The 27,728-nt window shown below is 38.7% G+C and overlaps 1 protein-coding gene across 2 annotated transcripts; it reads right to left on the bottom strand.

Annotated features, from left to right (window-relative positions):
* On the bottom strand, window positions 10,910-26,534 carry LOC109727393. Of its 2 annotated transcripts, XR_002220763.1 has the most exons (8): window positions 26,457-26,534; window positions 26,162-26,374; window positions 25,706-26,083; window positions 13,262-13,347; window positions 12,848-13,158; window positions 12,502-12,573; window positions 11,673-12,412; window positions 10,910-11,438 (listed from the first exon to the last, which is right to left on the bottom strand). XR_002220763.1 is itself a non-coding variant. In XM_020257511.1 (7 exons), exons 2-7 carry the CDS (start codon window positions 26,307-26,309, stop codon window positions 11,800-11,802), a joined length of 1,608 nt encoding a protein of 535 aa, XP_020113100.1. In that variant the 5' UTR covers window positions 26,310-26,374; window positions 26,457-26,534; the 3' UTR covers window positions 11,464-11,799. The 2 variants fall into 2 exon arrangements, 1 of the variants encoding a protein (XP_020113100.1); XM_020257511.1 differs by lacking the exon at window positions 10,910-11,438 and having other exon boundaries at window positions 11,464-12,412.

Genomic DNA, 27,728 nt, shown 5'->3' with positions numbered 1-27,728 from the left:
TATGCAATTTGCATTTGGCCTGGACATAGTGCATAGGGCCGAGGAGATGGTAAGCATTGCGCATCAGACGTTATTGGTGACGCAGGGGCTCTCTAAAAAAGGATTGAAGCATTTTGGTATGCGGGGGAAGCTAAGTTCTCGCTGTTGGCTTAAATAGGCCAGCATCCTGTCCTATGGCGGGAGGTCATGTGTGGGTCGAGTCATGATCGAAATGGCGTGAGGCTAGGTTCGGCCGAGTCATGTTCGAAGTGGCGTGAGGCTGGTTGGGCCGAGTCACAATCGAGACTCATGGGTGCTGTATCTGTATGCTTTAAGTGAATTGGTTGCGTATTTCTAACAGCTCGAACTTTTGGGATTAATGGTTAGCGCCAACGATGCGACAAGTGGTATCAGAGCCAGAGGTCACGAGTTCGATTCCCGCATGCTGCAATTGTGTGTAGATGCTGGAGGGGGGGATTGTTGGCTTAAATGGGCCAGCATCCTGCCCTGTGGCGGGAGGTCATGTGTGGGTCGAGTCATGTTCGAAATAGCGTGAGGCTAGGTTGGGCCAAGTCATGTTCGAAATGGCGTGAGGCTGGTTGGGCCGAGTCACAATCGAGACCCATGGGCACCGTATTTGTACGCTTTAAGTGAATTGGTTGCGTATTTCTAACAGCTCGAGCTTTTGGGATTAATAGTTAGCGCCAACGATCCGACACTCGCTACATTGGACCTTTCAAAGTATTAGAGCGGAAGCTACTTGGGAACTTGAGAGCACCATTCGGGAGCACTTTTCTCATCTAATCGGGAATTACACTTGGGGTATGAAAATTTACGTTCTGTGGATGAAACTCCTTTTAGGGAGAGAGGGATGTAATATAACGTATTTTGGCTAAATTGACGAAGTACAGATTTGATCACACTAGACATGATTAAAATATATTTTGAGAGGCTTAGACTGAGTTCGGATCGAATCAGAATCAATTTGAATAAAAACAGAGTTTCGAAATAAATAAACAGAGTTTCGAAATAAATAAAAATCTGAATTTCAAACTTTTCGGATGCCCGAAAGAGGAATTAGGGTGCCTAATTAGTCTTGGATGGCCCAATAGAGCGTCGAATCATCTGGATGCGCTTCAGAAGCAAGGTTGGTGTAGAGGCCACTTTCGGGCATCTAGATTGCCTTGTGGAAGCCCAAATCCTTTTGAACCTCACTTGAGGGAGCCCAAACACCTTCCAGACTCCCAAGCCAGGAGATGGATTGCAATAATGTAAATATTCGGGCAGTTGAATTGCCCTACGGGCACCCAACGTCTTTCGGGCGAACCTTCGCGAGCGTTCAAATGGATTTCGGACACTCAACTCGTGAGTGCTGGTTGCGCTTACAAAAAACAATCGAACACTTGAAACATTTTCCTAAATTGTGAACCAGGCGAGCAGTCTGGGTGCCTAAATTTTGGATAGGATACAACTCCATAGGGTTCAGTCGCTAAAAGTTCAGGCAGGCGCCTGAAACTTAGCATGCAGAGAGTGATTTGGGTGTTTGCAAATAAAAGTTGTTTCGGGGGCCGGGGGGGNGGGGGGGGGGGGGGATGGTTTATATGCTATTGTAGCATCCCCTATATAGGCCAATGTCACAGGCAACCCTAACCCTCACTCTATTTTCTTCTCTCTTTTCTCGTTTTCTCTGTAGAAGCAAGGGAACCTGTCTCCCCGATTATTGGAGCTTAGGATTCATCTCCTTGGAAGCTTAGACAAGATCTAGAACTTCACGAGGAAGCTTTCGAAAGGTGAATGCACTCAATCTGTTTTCTCCTTGCTTAGAGGTAGAGAGATGAGTTTGTATTTTTAGGGTTTGCTTTACGGTTTTCTCCAAACAGGAGTTTGTTCGAGTTCATGATAGACTTGGTTTCCATGATAGCTCCAATCTACAAGGCTCTTTTTCGAGTGACACCGGCAGAGTTGCGTGAGTTTTATAAGATCTGTCGAATAAAGGCTTCATCAAGCTTAGTGTTTTTCCATGAAAAGCCCCTTTACTATTCATGAAGTGGAAAGTTAGCCCGTTGTGATTATATGCAGATTACCTAGAACTCAACAATGTTACAATCAAGAACAAATATCCGCTACTGCGGATCGACGATCTATTTGATTAGTTGTAAGGATCCCGAGTATTTTTGAAGATTAATCTTCAATCGAAATACCGCTAGCTGAAAATAAAGTCTGACGATATGCACAAGACAGCTTTTAGGACGAGCCCCAGCGGCTTTTATAATCCTTATGAACCTCATCTTCCCGCCATTCCTAGCTAGATTGATTTTATTGTGGCTTTTATTAACGACAATTTGATCGACTCCTAAAATGACATGGAGCATGAAAAACACTTTCAAAAGGTATTGCAAGTACTTTGAGAGTGAAAGTTATTCACGAAATTGAAGAAATGTAAATTTTGGCTATGAAAATTTGCACTCTTAGTGTATATTATTTTGAAAGTTGGGGTCTCGATGGACCTTAAAAAAATGGAGGCCATTAAAGTGTCACACCCGGGTACCAACGGAAGCATATCCGGTACGTACACAGACTCGCCATATACCTACAGTATATAAGGCGTCTACAAGAAAGTAAGTCGATAGGAGAAAACATAGAGAAATCCTCTCCTGATATCAGAGCATGTATAAGTCAATAGGACTATCAACAAAAAAATAAGAGTGTCCAACTCAAAATATAAGTACAAAAGAAAGTACTTAAAACTATAACATCTGGATCCAAAACTCATATACAACACAGGGTACACAAAATATCTGTACAATGGTAGTCTCTCTATACAGGACATCACCCTCGGCCGTAGCCCGAGTAGCAAGGTGATCGACTAGCACGCTCCTAGCAATGTCTAGCTAGACGCGACTCCCTTGCCACGATCCCTAGCCTCTCCTGTAGATGGCTCTATAAAAACAACCACAAAAAGAGCGTGAAAACTATTAACAATAGTTCCCAGTGGATAAGCCGCCAGCCTCGGCGAATTACACCACTAGGCTCATGATGTACTAAATGAAAATAAAAGCGATAATTGCATGATATCTATATGCAATGTTAGCAGGCAGTAGGCATGTAATCAACATGTAAACAAAATTTCTGCAGTAATGAATCAACTGAATAATAAAAGTATGGCAACTATTATAGATATGAACATAAACATGGATGTGTAAGTAAATACTATACACTATAACAGATGAGCATTCATTACTGTCCTTTGTCATTTAGTACTTTCATTTCATTCATAAGGACCTACCCAAGGTAGTCCAACTTACGCCGTGCCTAATGGCCCCGTGGTAGTATACACTCCCCACGGCAATCCACTTCGGCACCCAATCCCGCACGGGCGAGCAACTGTCGCGTAGGCCAACTCCGGAGTGCCGGCTTGTAGGGAGCGACCCTCACAAGCGTGTGCGAATGAGCACAATGGCAGCAAGCAAGTCCATAACCTAATATGTCTCAGTCATCGCTTTCCAACTTGCAATGTCCTCGCTCTCGATTCTTTGATCGGAATCTCAATATAATAAATATTGACAAAAACTAGTATCCACTAGATTAGTAAGCATGCGAGAGTAATGCTAATTAACATATGGCATTAGGAACTTTCCACTATCATGGCACTATCAATATAGTCATAAAGCTTGTCATTGTTCTCTACTTTAAAGAGCATAAGGAAGTTATCTCTTGGTTGTTCTACTGAACTAAACAAGAATATGTTTATGCACGAATACTTTTATGCATGAATACTCTCTACTTCATAAAGGTTCTATTTCAATTATATCAAACATTATAGCAACATGTTCCAAATACTTTACCAATCACAATTATTACGAAAGCGCACAACTATCCCAATTCTATTGTAACATACAGAACATAGGGGAGCTTCACTTGCTCTGGTTAGGTCAAACCCACCTAGTACTAGGCTCCAAATCAGTTTACAAAAGTCCCAAATTCAGCCCCACGAGGCCCCACTCCTGCTGAAAATAATGCATCAAAACCGTATCAAATGTACATCCAAAATGTCCAATTTCGGTACACTTTGCACTTAATACAAGGTAGTAGCTTGAATCTCTATTTTGGGCTAGTTTAATACCTCAAGTTAAGCTTCCAAAAGGCCCTCCAACGCCAATCGAAGGCGGTCCAAGGGTCAAATACCCTCTCGCTACGAACAATATCAAAACGGCGTCAAGATCGTTAGATACTAATAGATATAGTCGGAATCTTGTAAATTCAGTTTTCTCACAGAAATTTCAGCTTACCCTTAGTTGGAACACCTTCCAAACTAATCTCCCTGGTCACCAAATTAGCCCCAAGTGGTTCGAAAACCTGCTGCGAAGGAACAAGTCCAAACTGCATCAATTCGCTCAATTAATCCGCATTTAGCTTCGAATAAGAGTCATAATTCACTAATTATCTTCATTAAGCTTTAAAACAACTTTTCTCTGAGCTAAAGTAGGTAATTCACAGTCAAAATAACCTCTCTTTACTGCTGTAACCAACTTCTAGCTCAGTTGGAAGCAACAAAACTAAAAGGCGTCCAAATTCAATACTAAACCGTAAACTAGAGAGAAATCGAGTCGATTACCTCTCTAAAGTTGAGATTCAGCTTTCCCCGGTAGTACCCTCACAGAAAACACAGCAAAACTCCTTCTCCCCGCATGCCAAAGACTTCCCTTGAGTCCTCCAATCAGCGAGCAACGAGCGCAGCACGAAAACGGCACAAAACGACGACTTCTATGTAGAGAAAGGAAATTCTAGAGAGAGAAAGAAGAGGAGAGCTTCAATCTGATCCTCAAAGCCCTAACACCTCTCAGGTATAAGCTAGAGTCGTGCAGGGGTGTTGGGGATAAGTATGGAAGGTGAAAAGACCAAAATACCCCTGCAGCCATGCAACTGCAGCTGCTGCTGCTTGCCGTACCGGTACAGGGTGATCGCTGTACCGGTACACAATGCAAAAAATGCTGAATTTCGCCAGTTCAATGCACTTTCTCGCTTCTAGCTTTCCAATCATCCTCTAACTTGTCCAAAAACTTATCCAAGCCTTTTAGAACATGTAAGATAGTTCCACATTCCATTCCACACACTCGAACTCCGCAATTTGCAAAAGTTCAGTGTATTACATAAAGATTGGCCCTGGCCTATAAATGTTTTCGAAGTTCGAAGCTTTGTCGGGCTTGTGGGGTATTATAGGAGGTTCATAGAAGGATTCTCTAAAATCACCATTCCGCTCAAGTGCCTTACATGAAAAGGGCCAAGTTCATTTGGAACAATGAATGTAACACAAGTTTCTAACTCTCGAAGGACAAGTTGACATCGACTCCAATCCTCGCTTTGCCTATGGCGGGGAGAGGATTTTCGGTGTATAGTGATGCCTCCGGGAGCTGTCTTGGGTGTGTTTTGATTCAAGAGAAAAATGTCATAGTCTATACCTCTCAACGATTGAAGAGTTATAAAAAAAACTATTCCACCCATGACCTTGAGTTGGCCACAATGATCTTTGCTCTAAAATTATAACAACACTATCTATATGACAAGCATTGTGACATTTATATGAATCACAAAAGCCAACAAGTACCTATTCAACTAGAAAGAATTAAATCTGAAGTAAATGCAATAGTTGGAGTTGGTAAAAGACCATGACATCACAATCTTTATCATCTAGCAAAAGAAAATGCGGTGGTAGACGCTCTAAGTCGAAAATCTATAAAAAAATCTTGCGATGATAATTACCAGCCAAAGGTCGCTACAAGAAGAGATGTGGCTTTTCGATTTGGAGGTTGTTGCATCTAGCACTTTAGCGAAACTCATGATACTTAGAGTGCAACCAACCTTATTGAAGAAAGTCAAGTCGAAGCAAACCTCTGATGAAAAACTCCAAAAGGTACAGTCTAATATCAAGGGTGGGCGTGCCAAAGGATTTTAGCATGGACTCCGATTGCGTTTTGCATTTTCAAGGTTGGTTGTGTGTGCCTAATGACTCAGAGAGTCAAGAGGATATCTTGAAGAAAGCTTATCGGTTCTCGTATATATACATCCTAGTGGTACCAAAATATACAAGAACTTGAAGACATATTTCTGGTGGCTGGTATGAAAGGTGTTGTTGGGTGCTTTATAGCTCAGGTCCTAATTTGCCAACAAGTCAAGCTGGAGGATCGACTTCTTGCGGGCAAATTACAAAGTCTATATGTACCCGTGTAAAAGTGGAAAGACATCATCATGGATTTATCGTGGGCTTGCCCTAGTCACAAGGAGGCCGCAATGCAAGTTTGGGTGATCGTGGATCGATTGATGAAATCGACTCATTTTTTATCGATCCACACTACTTGTTCGCAGGATAAATTGGCACAGATCTACATCGAGAAGGTTATGTGCCTCTGTGGAGTGCCGGTATCTATCGTCTCGAATTGGGATTCTCAATTCATCTCATAGTTTTGGGGAGTCTCCACAAAGCTCTTGGGACACCCCTCGACTTCAGCATCGATTATCATCCTTAAAGTGATGGACAATCGAATAGGACAAATTAAATACTTGAGAATATTTTGCAGACATATTTCCTTATTTACAGGACTAGTTGGCAATAATATTTGCCAATGGCGAAGTTTGTCTACAACAGTAGCTTCCAAGCAAGCATCGAGATGGCACCCTACGAAGTGTTGTATTGTAGGAAGTGCCGATCTTCATTGCATTGGAGTGCAATTGGTGGGAGGTCTATCTTGGGCCTAGACATTGTACAAAAGGCCGAGAAGGAAGTGAGAGTAATGCGTTAAAGGCTGTTGAAGGTGCAAAGTTGACAAAAGAGCTATTTCAACGACAAGCAACGACGCAATTTAAAGTTTAGTATCATATATCATTTGCTATTGAAAGTCTCTCCTATAAAGGGTGTGAAGCGATTCAAAATATGGAGAAAACTAAGTCCCTGAACTATTAGACCCTTTGAGGTGTTGGAGTGGATAGGCCCGGTGGCGTATCAAGTTGCAGTACCCCCAAGTTTGGCAGGAGTACATAACGTGTTCCATGTGTCTCTACTTTATAAGTATGTATCCGATCCAACTCATATTACCTGTTATATGCTATTGGACTTACGGAAGAATCTAAGTTATGATGAGTATCCAATGAGCATCCTCAACCGACAAGAGAAAATTTTGCAGAATCGCTCCATAACCGATGTGAAAATGCTATGGAGCAACCACGAGGAGAAAGAAGCTACTTAAAAGCTCGAAGGCACATGCGGGAGTATTTTCCTCACTTATTCGGGTAATAGGTGTTACGTGTTGATTTTAGTTTCGCAAACAGATTTTTAAAGAAAAAGAGATATATAATGGATCGAACTTTGGCTAAATTAATAAAATAAGTATTATGTCATGCTATACATGATTAAAATAAGTTTTGAGGTGTTTAGACTGAGTTTGGTTCAAACAAAAATTAATTCGGATCAAAACAGTGGTTCAAATTTCTGGAATTAGAGTTCGAGCCCAGAATAGGAATTCGAGTGCCTAGATATGGTTTCGGAGAGTCTATCAGTGCTTGATCATTCAAACGCTTATCAAAAGACCTAAGTTGCGGGAATTCGAGATTCGAATGTGCAGAATGCAATACGAATGCCCGGATATTCATTCGAACCCTCTTTGTGGGTGCCCAGATGATTTTTAGACTCCCAACCAGAGAGTGGGTTCTGCTAGATAGTGGATTAAGACACCAAAATGTCGTGCGAGTGCCCGTAATTTCTTTCGGACGGTTCTGTCGAATCGTTGTCGCTGACCATTAATCTCAAAAGCTTGAGCTGTTAGAAATACACAACCAATTCACTTAAAGCATATAGATACAGCGTCCACGGGTCTCAATTGTGACTCGGCCCACTCAGCCTCACGTCACTTCGAACATGACTCGGCCCAACCCAGCCTCAAGCCATTTCGAACATGACTCGGCCCACATGGCCTCCCGCCACAAGGCAGGATGCTGGCCCATTTAAGCCAAAAATCCCCCCTCCAGCATCTGCACACATTTGCAGCATGCGGAAATCGAACCCATGACCACTGGCTCTGATACCACTTGTCGGATCGTTGGCGCTGACCATTAATCCCAAAAGCTCGAGCTGTTAGAAATACGCAACCAATTCACTTAAAGCGTACAGATACAGCGTCCACGGATCTCAATTGTGACTCGGCCCACTCAGCCTCACGCCACTTCGAACACGACTCGGCCCAACCCAGCCTCACGCCATTTCGAACATGACTCGACCCGCATGGCCTCCCGCCACAGGGCAGGATGCTGGCCTATTTAAGCCAATAGGTTCAAAGTGGGTATCCGAAAGGGTTTCGAATCTAGTTTTCTGGGAGAATCCTTCGTGCGAGAAGTTTACCTTTCGGACGCTCGAAATATCCTGCGGACACCTAAATTAAAAGTAGGCAAAACAAGCAGGCGCCTGAAACAACTTTTGGGCGCAATTACGTAAAATTAGCACTGTACATCTTTTATTCAAACGCCCAAATTGTCGAGCGGGCACCTGAAGCCCGTTGTATGCATTGGAAGGGATGATTACCATCGACTCCCTCGTATGCATTGGGAGGGCCAATCATTCTCGACTCCTACATTATATTGGAGTGTCGATCCTCTTGACTCCATATGTGGTATTTTGAGGGATGATCTTCCTCGACTCGAAGTGCCTACCGATTGACAGGTAGTAGGATCTCCCTCGACTTTCCATTAGGTATTGTGTGTTAACCGATTAGAGAGTAGTATAATCTCCCTTGGCTCTCTATGAGGTGTAATGTGGAATGGAATCAACTAAATAGATGGTTAGAGACATGTGGCAATTTGGGTAAACTTGTAACCTACAATATAGTAGCATAGTGGTATCTTGTATACTTGAGGCATTGTAGTTATAAAATTTAATTACCACATTTCTAGTATAGAAATATTTATTGTTATCATTATCTATTCTGCTAATGCCTCCTTTGTACTGAGTGAGTGTAGAGTATTATTTGTTGTTCTCATCTTTTTGTTGTTTACTCTTTTTCAGAGCCTACGATTGCTAGTGAGCCTTGTGACCACGACAAAGGTGTCAGAGAATAGTGGACCTAAAGAGAGATCTAGATATACCCCTTTATTTTGTACAATGAATATTGTATTATTGTGGGATCAAATACTTAAACTCTAATGAAGTTTAAATTTGTGAAATAATTTCTAGTGGTGGTAGACATTACAAATTGTTTAAAGTTGAATGTTTTACTCTAATATTACATACATTATAAATTGTTTAAAGTTGAATGTTTCGAATTAGTAGTTGTACTCTGATATTACATGTATCCATATGGTGTATGACTGTACAGGTTGATATGTAATTCCGCTTCTTGCGGGTAGGAAAAGCTTTGTCTATTCAACGGGTTTGTTGCACGTGCCCGAGCAGGCCCAATTGGTGGTCTCGAGGCGTGAGAAGAGGAACCGCACGGTGCAAGAGTATAAGTAGGAGTTCTCCTACATTGTAAGCTGTATTTTGTTTGTGGTGTAGGATAAGGCGGATAAGGCTCGATGTTTCGAGCGGGGCCTTCGATCGAGCATCTACGCAAAGATCCAGCTACCCGATCTACGGACCATCTCAGCGGTGTGGACCACGCATGATTGTTGGAGCACGGGAAGGTTGTCATGCGCTGGGAGTGCAAGGCCTTTGAAAGTGAAAGGCAGACAAAAAGTGATCCTCGGGTGGCTCTATGTTCAACATAGCTCCAATTGCCCCCCTAAGCACCTGCACCCATAGTCACAATCCTATGGTCATATGCTCCCCGGTCTCGAGATCGGTGATTGATTTGTAGAGGAGTGCATCAGGCACAGCGATGCGAGGAGCAAAAGATGAGATGCTACAGGTGTGGCCAACCAGGCCATCTGGTAGTCAACTGCTATAAGGGCGCATTACTAGTCTCGTCTTCAGTTTCAGTTTCATCTGCTCTGAGACAATATTCGGGGATGCCATTTGCCAGTTCTTAGAGCGGGTGACCCTGCTTCTCAACAGCACGAGGGATCACAGCAGACACCGAGTGGGCGAATTTTTGCCACTTAGGTAGAGGACAAGCTAAAAGACTATGATGTCGTGGGAGGTATAAGTTTACTTAACAATGTAAGATGCAAGACATTGTTCGATATGAGTGCATCGAATTCATTCATCAGTAGGACATTTGCCACTACCCATAGGATTAGCATCCTAGACACCGCGAGCACTCAGTGGGTTCAAGTTTCGACTATAATCTGTCCGTTGTGGATAGACAATTGATCATGCCGGTGGTTTTCTTGGTGTTGAGACAGATGGAGGGCTTTAACTTCATGCTAGGAATGGACTGGTTCTCGCGGTATTCAAGTTATTGCCATTCAACTCAAGTTTGTTAGTTATAAAAAGTGTTAATAAAATAATAAAATAATTGTAAACTTTTAAACGATAGAAATACAAGATTATCATAAATTATGAAGCATTATTATTTTTATGGTTGATAAAAATCATTGGCAATCAATTAGTAACAACATACTAGTTCTTAACAATCTCCACATCCAAATGACTTGATAAGCTAATAACAAACCTACCATTCCAAATATAAAATAAGGCAAACTTCAAATACCACCCATATGGTTTCGCATTTTCTAACTTTAGTATCATGTGGTTTAAAATGTATCAATTTAATATCCTAAGAATTCCTTTTTTAATTTCCGTCAGCTCCTCCGTTAACATTTCGTTCAATTATATACAAAAAACTTCAAATACCCCACTTGGATTTATCGAATATTCACTTTAATGCCTTTTAGTTTTAATTTTATCACTGATTTAACGAAAAAAATTAATGAAGGAATAATAAAAAGAGAAAAAAAAAATCACAGAGTACTAAATCGATACACTTTAAACCACAGGGTACCAAAGTGAGAAAGTGCAAAATCACATGGGTGGTCCTCAAAGTTTTCCCTATAAAATATACAACATTCTCAAAATCTTACAAACAAACAGCCCCTAAACAAAGAGTTGAGGTACAGCCCATCCAGAGCAAAAGAGTTAAATGTCTTTTCCAAAGTTGCCAATAATAGAGGGGGTTCCATGTACATATTTACCTAATTATTGTCACAATAACTAAAAGACCTAACATCACCACCAGTTTGATATCACGAACTTTTTAACCACCAAACCAACAGTAGAGGGAAAAAAAAAAAAAAAAAAAAAAAAAAAAAAAAAAAAAAAAAAAAAAAAAAAGCAAAGACTAAGACAAAATTAACAATGGAGAGACCGATAATTACAGTACAATTTTGCTAAAGCATTTTCATATTATAATCATCAAGGATTGAAGTAAGAGGAGTCATTATTAACAGCAGCAGGTAGCACAAAGCATGCTAAACAGCGCGAGGTTACAATTCTCTCAGACAAATGATGATTTTGCATTCGCTTCTCACAAGCTTCCCTGGCAATGCATCAAAAGAGAGAAATCAGAGAATTAGGTGCCAGCGGCCATGAAATTTATTAAAGCATTTGAGTGCGCTAATAAACTTGAAACTGCCGCCAAATTCACTCATAGGAATAGATAAACCATTTTCAGTAACAGAAGACCAACTCTTGCCTATAGTTGCAAATATACTAGCACTATATAGTTAGGGATACGAACAGATATTTTGTCGACAATGCAGTAACAGCACACCTTGCTTTACATGGAGATCTCTCTTGACCAATCAACTGTCTCAATCACCAGAAGAAAATGATGGCAAATCTTGCAGGTCGTCACGCTAGCGTCATACTCTGCCCCTTCTACGGGGGTTGTAGAGGGTTCAAACATGAATGCCAGAAATGCCGGTTGGTTCAGAAGTGCGATTCTCTGCTTGCTCTCCCTGGTTGAAGTTGCGGCTAACAATAATATTCCTCTGGTCGATCCGCACTCTCCTATCAGCATATTGCCTATTATCTTCCACGCTACCTGTCCCTTCTTCAAACCGCCTTCCCTGTGTTGACCATTTTATGTGCTCATCTCCGTCACAACGATGCAATTGGGTGCCTTGCGAATCTGATTTAGACTCAGATTCTATTGAATTCTCAGCTAGGTCTCTTCCTCTCTCTGCAGTATCACCAGTCATAGCGTGTTGGCCATCCATTCTTGGGAGAGGCGATTTCTCTGTTGGAGCGATTTGATCATGTAGAACTGGTTGGCGTTCCTGAAACCTCTGGTCACGTCTCGGACCACTCCTCCCTCTGGATCTCCTCGCTTTGTAATTTTTACCTTCGCGTTTGTCCTGAACTGCAGATGTTGTGCCCTTGTCACCATGCAGTGGTGATTCATTCACACCTGAATCATAAGGAAGTGGAACAATGTTCTGCAAATCTGGTTCGGGTATGAACTCAATAGGACGCTTTGTTTCATCCATCTTTCTGAAGGTAATAGATATCCTGTAGTTTTACAATGTTCGTGTACAGAATTTAGAACTAAGTCAAAGACTCAAAATAACAGAATATTCAGCGTGTGGATTAATTTGTACCTTTTGGTTGGGACTGCTGGCACACAATGCTTTGCTAAATCAGCTCCATTGCCATTCATGACCAACACAGACCTATACAGAATGAGAATCATTTTAACTTTCAATTACGCTACACAAGAAAATTTTGCATATGAAGATATGGCCTGAAAGAAAGCCATCGAGACCATTCTACAGGTTCAAATTATATATTTGATACACAATCAGAAAATCAAGGAAACTACAAAACATTATAGACAACTTTGATTCAACCAACATGAAATTGAACATATTAGTGTCAACATCCAATAACAGCATAGATAATATGAATGGAAAACAGATGAATGATCTGATATTCAAACTAACATACCCAACAGGTAACGGAATTGCAGATGAACCAGTAAACTCGCCAGGCCCTGCAATCTTTAGATTGGATCCAAAGAGTATATTGCACTCGCTAAGAAACGAAACAGTACAAAAAGGCCGAACGAAATCATGGCTGTCAATATGAGGCGGTATGCAATCTCCTGGCTCGTAGATGTTGACAATACAACTATCAGGTATACATGCAGGGGGCAGCACATGCCACCGGATCAACCTCCTTATTATCACTTTGAAAAGATCAGGTATCGGATCAGCTACAACATGCCGAAGGATGCCTGGTAGGTTTCCTTCCTTATCCTGCCATCAAACATTTTAGTTTTCCTTTTTTTTTCTTCCTCCGTTTTTTTTAATTTAAATATAACATAAACAAAAAACAAAATCAAGATGCCCAATGAGATACCTTAGCATAATTATAACAGCATCCAAACTGGATGGTCACTCGTCCTTTGCCTCGCATCCATTTATCCGGTTCTGAGTATGTGCGCTCTACAGGTAGACGAACATAAAGTCTATTTGGTGATGTTTACATAAAGATAGTAAACAAAGTAAGATATACACCAAATCCAAACATTCCATAGAGAGCTTGGAACTTCAAAGTTGGCATGTGTTTTATCGAATTTGGCTTTTAATAAACCTCAACCCCAGACCCCAAATTATTGACTTGTCTCTCTTAATATTGTTACTTTTTTACTCCTTTACAGTGCCTTTATGATCTCTTTTTTTTTATTCCCTGAAGATTGGAACTCCAACACTTACCAAAATTTCCATATTCATCAATTAACTTGACATTTTCATCATCCTGCATTTTCACGTGTCACAAACGACAAAGAAACTAAGAATATCTTTTCTCATGTGCATATACAAGCAAATCTTTTAATACCAGTACGAAACATAGCCCCTATATTCTTGATTCATCTCTCTACATGCAAACAAATAAACCTCCATTCCTTTATGGCCTGTGATCTCTCTTTGATCCCTCAAGGTTGGACTCCAGCACCTCATGGAGACTTTAAATTTATGAGCATACATGCACATATACATCCAAACACATTTTAGCGTCAAAAGAACATAATAAAAGCTGATATTCCCATGTCTGGTCTCTTATGCACGCAAGCTCCATAGTCCCCTTAAAGAATAGTATTGCTAGCTGCCTTGTTTGTTTTCAAGTTCATATATAAAAGGATTTCTACTTTTTTATTTTATTCTTACACCAATTATATGTGGATGTCTATGAAATTCTCAGAAGCACAATCCTGGTAGATGTCTTCTGTCCTTAGATCTCTGTCAGTTTAACATTTTTCTATAGACTATCAAAAGCAAGCTACATCTTTTGCAAACATAAAAATTTTACTACCTCTAGCATGTATAATATTCTCCCACTACATACATATTCATCTTTTGAATTCATGCAATTCAATCAAAATATGCATTTAGGTTTTAATTGATAATACTACGTAGTTTCGAATAGTAAACTTAATTATCTTTGTGTACTTCGCCCTCCAAAGAATTAAGTTCCAGCTCTGTATACAAACACACACACACGCTCATGCATGCACACACAAACAGAAAGACAAATAGATACTTTCTTCTTTTCAAATTTCATGAATTGCACAAGACTAAAGATTCTATATAAATTATTTTCAATGATTTATTTAAGATTGAACCAATGCTTGCAACATTCATAGTACATCCTAATGACAACTAATAAAAGGCCAAATGCAACTTAATTAATTTACCTTAATTAGCTATATGTAAATACATCAGTATATTAAGTTGACACTTTTCCCCTTTTTCTGGTCGTTTATTGGATAACAATAAAGATTTTTGGATTCCCTATTAAAGATTGAACCAGTACTTGCCATGTCATGTCTCATTAAACTACCTAACAGTAACTAATAAAAGTCATTTTAACACAACTTGACTGATTTAACTAATTTAACAAATCATTCTTTAGTAATTTAACTTCTCACTTTTTACTCTAGTTTGATCAGAATAGTCACGAATGAAGCCAACCTAAGCTCATTAATAACAAAATAAAGTATAGTTTAGTAAGTGAAATATTTTCCACTAATGTTACTTCTGATGGTAACTACTAGCATTTTATACCTTATACTTAATAAATATTTAATTCCTCTAAATAAGACTACATTACTTTCGTACTAATTAGTAAAACATATATTTTCTTCATTTTTCTCAATTACTGTGCATTAGGTAAGTTTCTTCCCACATTATTTCACTTACATAACTATCACTAACCAAAATCGTTATAATTATCTCTCTATGCAATCTCTATTTATTTTGTTCTAATATAGGAATCTCATGCATAACCAATTTTTTGTAATTTAAAATTATTTTTAGTAATTTATTCTTTTTTTTCCTTTTCCATTGTGTCCATCAAACACATGCAGGTTTGCTGGGACCCATTTGCAATTAAACAGGACAGTACCACATGTTTGTAGACTCGATATCTCACAAACAACCTAATTATATATAAATATGAACCTTTCTTCTTTGTATTGCACTACAATTGCATTTATATTATTCTTCAGTCCCAATTGAACCAAAAGTCTTCACACATCACTGGTCACATCTAGTATAATAGAGGAGAAGGAAAAAGGTGGAAAAGAAAACTTGTGCATCTTGAATATTATGCTCAAGGGCGTCAAAAAAGCTCAAGGATTGACAAGCTGCTCAAAATTGACTAATTTTTGGCTCAGCTCAATAGGACTCATGTATTAAATGAGCCGAGTTCGAGACAACACTAAAGCTTGTGCGGCTAAATGAGCGAAGCTCAAGCTGCACTCAGCTCACTCGAGCTTGACTCGAAGAAGCTTTTTTTTTTCCTCAGCATGACCGCGGAGGGTTGCTCCAAGACTGAGTAATCCTAAAGCCCGGTTGCATCTCTTTCCATCGGCTTTATCTAATCTATAGAATAAATAAGATGAGTGTAGATTAAGCATGCCACTTCCAATCGGTTAAGGTCATTGGTCTTGCTTCAAGCCACTTGGTGAAGCAGTCTGTAGCGGTGATAACAAAATGGTTACCATGACTATAGGAAGAATTGTTCGGTTAGGGTGTGAAGTGAGAGAAAGACGCTGAAGGGGCATAGATGAAATCCCCATGTAAAATCCTTGGACCTCTACGCAAAAACTGTATGCTGTCCATCTCCACTTCCCCATAGTCAGCCAGCCAATATTACCCTACCTAACCTAAGAAGTTCTCTTAGCTAGCGCATTTGAATATGACCACCGCATGCTACAGGACCACTTGAACCGCGCAATATGGTGTGTAATTTTCTTTTATACATAATTAATAGCCTCAAATAGTGCAGGATGGGGTGTTAGTGTAGTGGTAAACGTTTTGATTCTCCTTCTACTAGTTGGGGTTCAACACCCGACTTTTTCTCTCGACTTTTTCTCTTTCTTCCTTGATTGTTTATTGTGAATTCGCACGTCACTCCCACTGCTCAATCAACGTTGATGAGCTAGTCTGATGAGGTCGAGCTAGTTCGATTAATTGATGAGCTGGTCTCAAGCTGGGAGCTCTCTAGCTCGAGCTCCTACTTAATCTTATTTGAGCCGAGCCAAGTTGAGGCTGGCTGCTCGAGCTCAGCTCATTACACCCGTAGTTATGTTACATAATGTGCAGTCTCTTAAACACACATGTCCATAAAAATAAGGCACTACGAATAAGGATACGAATGCACTTTATGTGGCCGCACATGTGATGCAGAAAATGAACCACACCGCATATTGTTTAGGCAACCAATATGCTGTTGTCTGAATATGCAGCCTCATATTCGGACCACAACATATGTGACCGCATAGACAACATATGCTACCACATATTGGTTAAAGCCCATACAATTTGTTTGTGGATATTGGATCTGGCTTTAGCCATATTCATACCAATATCCACTTGAGATCAAACTAACACCATTTGAAGGAGAAAGAAGAATAAACATTAGTTATTCCTGTATAATGATTATATATGTAAGTGTCCGCGTATACTTTATAATTGGTATATGTCATTAGATATTTAATTATATTGATTCATTGGATAATAAACATTGCGGATAACCACTTATGTAAAAAATTCATACTCATCATGCGTTTTTAGCTAAAGTTTAGTAGATCTATTTATTTCTAACTTGAGGAGAAGAATTATATATTTTTTTGCAATTATATGTATGTGTGTATGTATCTACACACACACACACACACACACACACACACACATATATATATAGAGAGAGAGAGAGAGAGAATTAGGCTGGAATGCTTCTAATAGCTAAACCAAGTCATTGGTGCTATTAGGTTTCAGCCCTTGGATGTGCGGTTAGGATGATAATGGTCCCCTAAGGTTGAGTGGATGGTTGGTTGAATAGTATAATCTAACGGATGAAAATTGTCAAAAGGAGTAACTCTAACGGTGGAAAACTTGGTAGCACCAAATGTTTGGTGCTATTAGAAGCACCCTAGCCAGACTTATATATATATAGAGAGAGAGAGAGAGAGTCTGGCTACTATACTCTTATGAGTACGATCGCTCTCGTACTCATAAGTTATTTTCGATGATAGAGGTTCCGAATCAACGATCCACACCGTTAAACGTTATCTAGAGTATTTAAAACGTCTAGAAATCAAATTTTATAATTTTTCAACATCATTTACCTTACGATCAAAAGGTCACAAAATTGACATTTTTTAACAGCCGGTATGGAATATTTGCTAGTTTAACGGTGTAAAAGAATCGAAATCGGTTGAATTTTGGATAGAAAATTCTATTCACTACATAGATAAAGATCAATAGCTTCGATCTTAAATTGACGGATCTTAACATCCATTTTTAAGACGTCGTTCGATTTTGACCGTTCATTTTATACCCGCTTGATGAACTTTAGTATGATTTCGCAAAATTAAAGAAATTTATTTTCTAGAAGTTTCAAATACTTTAGATCATACTTAACGGAGTGGATCGTCGATTCGGAAGCTCCATCATTGAAAACAACTTATGAGTATAAGAGGCTCTATACTCATAAAAGTATACTAGCCCTAGCCTATATATATATATATATATATATATATATATATATAGACCAGGACTGTTGTGCTCTTAGGAGCTCGGAGGCCTCCATGCTCCTGAGCCGTTTTCGATGAGGAAATTTTTGAATCAACGATCAGCTCCGTTAGACTTGATCTAGCGTATTTGAAGTTTCTAGAAAATAATTTTTGCGGTTTTTCGATATCATTTACCTACCAATCAAAAGGCTTTAACATCAACGGCTGAAAATAAAAATCCCATAAAAAGTGGTGATATAGCATTAAAATTTTCGATCAGAGATATTGATCCTGCTGTAGATAGTATAAAGAATTTTGTATCAAAATTTCATCTGATTTGAATACTTCTACACCGTTAAACTTAAAAACGACAGAAATCAACAATTAAAAATTATGAATTTTGAACCCTTTCGATCACTAGGTAAATAATATCGAAAAATTGCAAAAATTATTTTCTAGATACTTCAAATACGCTAGATCAAGTATAACGAAGCCGATCGTCAATTCGGAAATTCTATCATCGAAAACGACTCAGGAGCACGGAGGCCTCCGTGCTCCTAAGAGCACATCACTCCTCTCTCTCTCTCTCTCTCTCTCTCTCTCTCTCTCTCTCTCTATATATATATATATATATAGAGTGAGGCCGGTATGCTTCTGAAAGCACGGAGCCCTCCATGCTTCCAAATCATTTTCGATGTTGGGACTTTCGAATCGACGATCTGCTCCGTTAGACTTAATCTAGAGTATTTGAAGTAACTAAAAAATAAATTTCACAATATTCTGATATCATTTGCCTAGTGATTGAAAGGGCTCAAAATCAACGGCTAAAAATAAAAATCTTACATAATATGATGATATGACATTTAAATTTTAGATCAAAGATATTGATCTTGTTTTATATAGTATAAAGAATTTTCTATCAAAATTTTACGTGATTTGGATATTTCTACACCATTAAACTTGCAAACGGCTCACCACGACCATTAAAATTATTGATTTTGAGCCCCTTCGATCACTAGGCAAATGATATCGAAAAATTACGAAATTTATTTTCTAGGTACTTCAAATACTCTAGATCAAGTCTAACAGAGCTGATCATCGATTCGAAAGTCCCAACATCGAAAATGACTTGAAAGTACAGAGGGCTCCGTGCTTCCAGAAGCATACCGGCCTCACTCTATATATATTTGTTTTCGATGATGGAGCCTCCAAATCGACGATCGGTACCCTTGAACATGATCTATACCACTTGAGGCATTTAGAAACCAAATTTCATACTTTTTCGATATTATTCTCTTGTCCATCAAGTCGACACAAAAATAAAGAGCTGAAAATGAATATCCTCTAAAACGTGATGATAGGAATCTTGTAATCAAGATCAAGAGTATAGATCTTATTCTAAATAGTTTAAAGAATTTTCTAGCCAAAATTCAATTGATTTGGATATTCTTTAAAAAATGATGATAGGAGTCTTGTAATCAAGATCAAGAGTATAGATCTTGTTCTAAATAGTTTAAAGAATTTTCTAGCCAAAATTCAATTGATTTGGATATCTTTACATCGTTAAACTAGAAAATGCCTCATATCGATCATTACAGTTACAAATTTTGAAACCCTTTGATCATTAGGTCAATGATGTCAAAAAGATTTGAAATTTGGTTTCCAGATACTTCAAGTGGTATAGATCATATTCAACAGTGTCGATCGTCGATTTGGAGGCTCCATTATCGAAAACAAATGGATGGCAACGGAACCCGTTTGCTACTAAAAGTATTCTAGCTCAACTATATATATATATATATATATATATATATATATATAGAGAGAGAGAGAGAGAGAGAGAGTTTGGCTATAGTACTTGTAAAAGCAGCAAGCACATGATGTATATATATATATATATATATAGAGAGAGAGAGAGAGAGGCTGGTATACTATCGGTAGCACGGAGATCTCTGTACTACCAAGTTGTNCGGGAGAGAGTTATGAGTACGATCGCCCTCGTACTCATAAATCGTTTTCGATGATAGAGCTTCCAAATCGATGATCCATACCGTTAAACATTATCTAGAGCATTAAAAACTTCTAGAAATCAAATTTCATAATTTTTCAGCATCATTAACCTTACGATTAAAAGGTCACAAAATTGACAATTTTGTACGGCCGGTATGGGATACTTGCTAATTTAACACTGTAAACGAATTGGAGTGAGTTGAATTTTTAATAGAAAATTTTATTCACTACCTAGATAAAGATCAACAACTCCGATCTTAAATTGAAGGATCCGATCAGCCAGGGCTACTATACTCTTATGAGTATAGTCTTTCGTACTTGTAAGTGGTTTTCGATGATGGAGCTTCCGAGTCGACAATCCACTCTGTTAAATATGATCTAGAGTATTTGAAACTTCTAAAAAATAAATTCCGTAATTTTTCGAAATCATAATAAAGTCTATCAAGCGGGCATAAAATGAACTGACAAAATCGAACGACGTCCTAAAATGGATGATCGGATCCTTCAATTTAAGATCAGAGTTATTGATCTTTATCTAGATAATGAATAGAATTTTCTATCAAAAATCAATTGATTCCAATTCTTTTACACCGTTAAACTAGCAAGTATCCCATACCCGTCATTAAAAATTGTCAATTTTGAGATCTTTTGATCGTAAGGTAAATGATGTCAAAAAATTATAAAATTTGATTTTTAGAAGTTTTAAATGCTTTACAAAATATTTAACGATATGGATCGTCAATTCGAAAGCTCTATCATAAAAAACAACTTATGAGTACAAAGGCAATCGTACTCACAATAGTATAGTAGCCGAACTATATATATATATATAGTCGAGCTGGAATACTATCAGTAGCAAACGGGCTCCATTGCCACCCATTTGTTTTCGATGATAGAGCCTCCAAATTGACGATCGGCACCGTTGAATATGATCTATACCACTTGAAGTATTTAGAAACCAAATTTCAAATCTTTTCAATATTACTGACCTAATGATCAGAGAGTTTCAAAATTTATAATTTTATGGTCGATATGAGGCGTTTTTTTGTTTAACAGTGTAAAGATATCCAAATCAATTGAATTTTGGTTAGAAAATTCTTTGAACTATTTAGAACAAGATCTATACTCTCGATCTTGATTACAAGATTCGTATCATTACTTTTAGAGGATATTCATTTCCAGCCGTTCATTTTTGTGTCCACTTGATGGACAAGAGAATAATATCGGAAAAGCATGAAATTTAGTTTCTAGATTCTTCAAGTGATATAAATCATGTTCAACGGTACCGATCGTCGATTTGGAGGCTTCATCATCGAAAATAAATGGGTGGCAACGGAGCCAGTTTGCTACCGATAGCATTCCAGCTCAACTCTATATATAGAGAGAGAGTAGAGTACTATTAATAGCACCAAGTCAATGGTGCTATTAAGTTTTAGGCTCTTGGATGAAAGGATGTGCAGTTAGGATGATAGTGGTCCCTAGGGTTCAATGGATGGTTGGTGGAATAATATGATCTAAGAGGTGGATATGGTCAAAGGGGTAGATCTAACAACAAAAAACTTGGTAGCACCAAGTGCTTGGTGCTATTAATAGCATTGTAGCTCTCTCTCTCTCTCTCTCTCTCTATATATATATATATATAAAAAAATAGCTAAACGGCATGTGCGCCCGCATATGCACCCATATACCGCATATGCAGTATATGAATGGTGAACCACCCGCAGACCAACATAGTTTAAAAAAAAAAAAAAACATTGGACAAGATATATGGGGCCTATAAGGCATATACTAATGCCCAATAACCAATGTTATATTAGCATTCCCTTAACGGCCCATTTGGTTCACGGTTTCTAATATTCTGGTAGTCCTCCACATTTTATATTGAAAATATTCAAATCATTACCATTCAACTAAAGTTGGGTAGTTATAAAAGGTTAATGAAGTAGCAGAGTCATTGTAGATTCCTAGGTGGTAGGAATACTAGATTATCATGAGTTATGAAATACTTTCATTTCTATGATGATAACCATTAGTAGTCCACTAATAAGAATACTAGTTCTTAACAACGGCCCAACCCAAATGGCTTGAGAAGTTAGTAACATACTTGCCATTCCAAATATAAAATATACAACATTGAATATTACTTAAAAGTCAAGGTGGGTATGGAAAACTTGATTTTCGATAAGAGTGGGGTAGCACCATAGTGGATGAGTTTTAGTAAACATGCACGCTATCTTATTTGCAGAAGATACTCAAGAGACAATGCCTTCTGCTGTCGGTGATGTCCAACAAAGTGCAAACATTTAAACATGCTTTGAGAACTCGTATGCACAATATGATTTGCAATACTATTATCACAATAAATTGGAGTGATGGTAGGATGTGAAATACCATATTCTTAGTTACCAATGCAACAAGAGCAACTCTGACATGGTGTTAGGAAGTGCATAATGCTCGAATTCTGTGCTAGATTAAGGGGTAATTGTTTATTTCTTGATTCACCAAGAAATCAAGAGAACTTTCAAAGAAAGAACAAAACAGTAATGCAACAACTGTCGACAGGTAGGATCTCCAACCAATCAATAGCTCAGAAGGCCTGAAGATCAAGAAAAGAATAAGATAAGAAATGCGAGTAATGTGACAATGTCCCCTTACCGTATCTTAGAATTCAAATCACGATGATAAAATGTTCCGAATAGTGGTGCAGACTGCAGACATGAACAGATTTACAATGCAGATAACATAGAATATAATTATAAAGGCATTTAATCGTCAAGTAAATAAGTTTGCCAAAGAGTCATCTATAAAGAGTGGAGCCATGAAGTGGTTCATTGTCAATTGCATGAAGTTTGACAATTGTTTTAATAGTCCCAGTCAAGATAGAAGGTCCGAAGCATAGTTGGGTTGTAGAAGCGAGTAATAATATCCATCGTGTGTTGAAGAAACCTTAAGAGCTAGGAAATAACTAAGAGGTCCAAGGTTCTTCTCAAAATGACAATTCAAGAACTGCTTTAGTTGTGAATCCCCGATAATCATTGATTGTGATAATTATGCCATCGACGTAAAGAAGTAATGTTGTACCAATCTTAGTTTGTTTGATGACGACTGCAGCATAAAGGGGACATGAGATAAATTCGAGTTGAGTAATAAAACCAGGTTGACTAATAAAACCACGGAATGTGGAATACCTTGCTCTGGGAGTCTGTTTGAGGACATGTACGCCCTGATGAAGACAGCAGTCTTTGTGTGGTGGATGATTACATAGAAAGAGGCTGGATGTATATTCGCCTAATAGATGTTCATTGAGAAATGTATTTTTGACATCCATTTGGAAGAGCTACTAGTGTCGAATAGGAATAATTGCTATTAATTAGTGAACAGATGTGATTCGAGCAATGGAAGCAAATCATAGTCAATTCCATACTCTTGAGAAAATCCTTTAGGGGCTGTTTGGTTCCACATAAAACTGTGAAAAAAAAAAATTCAGTGGAAAAAAAATTTTTGGAGGAAAACAAACTTTACGCTCTTTAGTATTTGGTTTGTAGGAAAAGAAAAATAGTTTTTCATCACGGTTGTTTGGTTGAAAGGAAAAGATATAAATAAAAAACTATTTTATGTATTTTCTCCCATACTATATTATTATATATTATTGATATATAATAATTACCATACTACATATATTATTATTTATAGTTTATATTTATAAATATATTATTATACAATAAGTATGTAATATAATATATAATAGTATATATTTAATACTGTAAAATAAATTATTATATATTTATAAATAATATTTATAAATAAAATGTTATATAATAGCATATTTTATATAAAATAAATAAGATATTATATAACATTTTATTTAGAGCTAGCTGTTCACTGGGGAGGCTGTTACGGGATTTTACTTGGACGAAATTGCCCCTGATATTATCTGTATATATATATAATAAAAGAGGAGAGAGATAGTCCACAAGGTACATCGTGGACTCTCTCTCACACGGTCCACGAGGTGAATTGGACCTTGTGGACCACGTGCAGGAGAAGCTCCTTGAGCCGCGTTTTTTCAGCAGAAGTTTTCGTTTTCCGCTCTAAGAGAGCGGAAAACGAGAACTTCCAGTTTTCTTAGATTCTGTAAAAACAATTTTCTGACGATCAACCAAACATCGAAAAATTACATTTCAAGCGAAAAAAAATTTTCCGGGTAGGTTTACAAGGAAGCAAACACACCCTTAGCCACAAAGCAGCTTTGTGTTGCTAAACTGAACCATTTCAACTGAGATTTGATCTTCTAGATCTGCTTGCACCCCACTATTCATTTCCCCAAAGGCAAATCAACTAGATTCCAAATATAGGTTTGGGCATGAGCCTACGATTCTTCATTCATAGCTTGCTGCCACAGAGAGTCAAAACAAGCCTTATGAAAAGATTGAGGCTTTTATAGAGCAGCAAGGCACTGTAGCAACAAAAGTCATTAATGAGAAGCTAGAGCTCTTACTAAGAAGTTTACTGAGGTCTAGTAGGGCCAGATATGGAGTTTGTGGAAACATTTGTACTAGCAGCATCACCAAACTGGTGAGCAAGATCAAGCAATAAGTTGAGAAAGTTTCGCAATAAGAAATCTTTGCATGGTGAGGGCCCAAAGCCCATAATTCATTCAGTCCAGAAAAATAGTTACTAACTGAGATGTGCCAGCTTGAGAAATTGAACTTCAATCTATAGATAAAATCTCGACAGGAAATATATGATATTGAATTAGATATATTCATGGCACCTAATACGACTTAGCTCGTAGTCAAAAGTTCGAAGGGGGGGGAGGCGGCGGTGGGGTTTTTGCCGGCTTGAGATGATATGACCACATGTAGTGCAAAAACATGACTGCATTAGTCAAAACCTGGAGAAACAATTTTATGGGAGAAGAACTAAAGATGAATATAGGATATGACTAGAGGTTAATGGGAAAGATCTAGCTCCTACGAATTTAGTAGTAGAGATAGCTCAAGATAGTATTAAGCAGAAGAAAAAAGGTTCATATGGTAGATCCTACTAAACTTTTTTAATTTAGAGACCTTGTCCTTTGGAATGAGGCTGTGCTGAGAGTTGAGAGTTCATACCATAACATAAGACACAAGTAGTTACACTTGTTCCTATATACAATAAGAAGTGGCTTGAGCAGACTGCAAAGATCCTTGAACTTGTCATTCAACTCCTAATTTTTCAACAACATATGCTCCTCCAATTAAACTTCCCTAAAACCTAGAATAGTGTAATCCTCCATGCAGGTTTAAAATCCAATAGAAATCGCTAGCCTAACTTTGGTATGTTGTCGGTGAATCCAACTGGATTAGTTTGCTTCTTCTCATCCTTCCCATTTGAACCGACAAACTATATTTATTACCCCATATATCCATCATTTCTGGACTAGAAAACAAAAAAAAAAAATTGAAATATTTAACTATCCTACACCAATATCCAATTGGTAATAAGATTATCGTCATTACCAAGACTTTAGTGCCATGGCCCAAGGGCATGACTACCTGGAGTTAGCACCATACAGTACGGGGGCAATGCCTTGATCACCTCGGGGCACAGTATGGCACGCTTAGGAGTTCTTTCCTTGATCATCACATATCAAACAATTCGAACAATACCAACATTGAGATTTGAAATGAAAACAAAGCTCAAATTTTGGGCATGCACCAGATCAAACAATTTGAAACAGTAACAACATAAAACTAGAGAACGCAATTAAAGATCCAATTTTGAGCACGCACCTCCAAGCTGGCCGTTCCGCCCCTTCTCCTGGAGCTCATACATGAAATCGACAATCCTCTTCTGCTCCACGGCACTGAAAACTCCGGTGTGGAGCTCGAGGCCGGCGAGGATGTTCACAAGCCGTCCGTTGACCCTCTCCAGGCACACAAAGTCCTTCTTCCTCCCGACATTCTTGAACCGTATCTGCTCCCTCTGCTCCCTCGACAGCTCCGGCTTCTTCTTCCCCTTCCCCGTCTCCTCTCCTTCCGCCTCCGCCTCCTCCTCCTCGAGCTCGTCCTCCTGCGCCATGTCGGCCCACGACATCCGGGCCTTCGGAGACTCGGAATCCCACCCCGTGGGCGCGATCCGATCAGAGGGCTCGGCGCCAGCGGAGGAACCTGAGAAAGGGCGAGATCTAGCGCAATTAGAGAGGGAGAAAGGGTTCCGAGCGGCGGAAAACGGAAACCCTAGGGTACCTGGGCGGAGGGAGAGGATGCGGCGGCGGAGTGCGGTGGCGCAGGGGTCGCAGAGGCCGCTGGAGAGGAAGGGGAGCCACGTGGTGAGGAACTCGGCCGCGATCTCGAGCTCGGAGGGGTCGTAGCCGCGGATGAAGGGGTCGTCCATGGCGATTTGTGGGGAGGGAGGGGGCGCTGAGAGAAGAAGAGCAAGAAGAAGAACAAGAACAGGAAGAACACGAAGAAGAAGCGCTTTTCTCCACCGCACTCACCTGCCGCGAAAATCGGGGGAAGCCGCGTTGGACGGATACAGGAAAAGCAGTTAAAAGGCGAGAGAGGTCACACAAACTTTGGAAAAGGCGAAGGGGGTGGTGTTGATGGTGTGGAGGAGTATAGTAGCCCGTCACGTTTAATGAGCAGTACAGTATATATCTACCCAATCGAGCAAGCCAAAAAAATCCATTCTAAAGAATCGGACTCAATAGGTGGGTTAGGGTTTGCAAATTATGCATCCGACCCGACCTCATATTAGAGTATATATATATATATATATATATAATTGAGATAGAATACTTTTAGAAGCACCAACCTCTTGGTGCTTCTAAGTTTCTAGCCCTGGATTTACTTCTTGATTACTAATAGTCTTTGAATCAACACTATTCCACACCATCACTACCACCACCTACCACCATCATCTCAACCCTACATACTCCCATCAAAGGGTTATAAAACTCAAAAATACCAACCTTTCGTACTTTTTGGGAGTACCTAGACTCAACTATATATATATATATATATATATATATATATATATATATATATATATGAGGATTTTAAGCCTTGCTTGCAATTTAGGTATGTCAACAAATATTCACGGCTTTCTTTCTAAATTTGATATGAATCTGAACAGAGTGATTTTAGCTGAGTTACCATTGCCGTCGACGTCAAGATTTAAATCCTTTTATGGATGTCAACAAATTTTTATTGCTTTTTATCTAAATAGAAATTCACAATCATTGGAAGTAAGAATTTAAGTATGGTAGCACGAAATCGTGCTGAAAATTTATTTTCTAAATTTGCTTTTGCGGTGCGTACCAAGTCGTGCCGATGCATGCCGGTCACAAAATATACATTTGTGCCAACACATAGTGGCATGAAATATTTATTTTCTTTAACAATAAAATATTCTAATTGGTTATGCATCTCCATAAAATCTTTTGAATTTTATTGAGAGAATTGCATATGAATTTAAAAAAGAAAAGGATTTTGGATTATACGTACCACTAGTACGAAAACTGTATCATACTGATATTTTGTTAGCACGATATAGTATGGTGGATACCTTCTGTACTAATCGATACTTAGATTCTTAATTGGTAGGTACATTTTTCTATATTTGAGACTTGAGCAAGTGTGCGTGTTCGTTGTGACCTACCAGCATTTAAAAATGGAGGGGTGGAATGTTAAATGGAGACAAGTATCTTAAAAGAGGAAAAAGAAATGTCGGATGTGTCGAAGTAAAAAGAGAAAAAAAGGGACATGAAATTTGAATACAACTTTTGAATAGTAGAAAATTTGGGAATATGCA

The sequence above is a fragment of the Ananas comosus genome, linkage group 22, assembly GCF_001540865.1.
Source record: "Ananas comosus cultivar F153 linkage group 22, ASM154086v1, whole genome shotgun sequence".
Lineage (NCBI taxonomy): Eukaryota > Viridiplantae > Streptophyta > Magnoliopsida > Poales > Bromeliaceae > Ananas > Ananas comosus.
Note: the sequence above shows the minus strand (reverse complement) of the source record. Positions and strands in the feature narration are given on the sequence as shown.

Coding starts and splice junctions, on each gene's coding strand:
- LOC109727393 (XM_020257511.1), bottom strand. CDS start 26,309: ATGGACGACCCCTTCATCCGCGGCTACGACCCCTCCGAGCTCGAGATC. Junction 26,084..26,161: donor CATCCTCTCCCTCCGCCCAG/GTACCCTAGGGT, acceptor GCCCTTTCTCAG/GTTCCTCCGCTGGCGCCGAG. Junction 12,574..12,847: donor GCAATTCCGTTACCTGTTGG/GTATGTTAGTTT, acceptor CATTCTGTATAG/GTCTGTGTTGGTCATGAATG.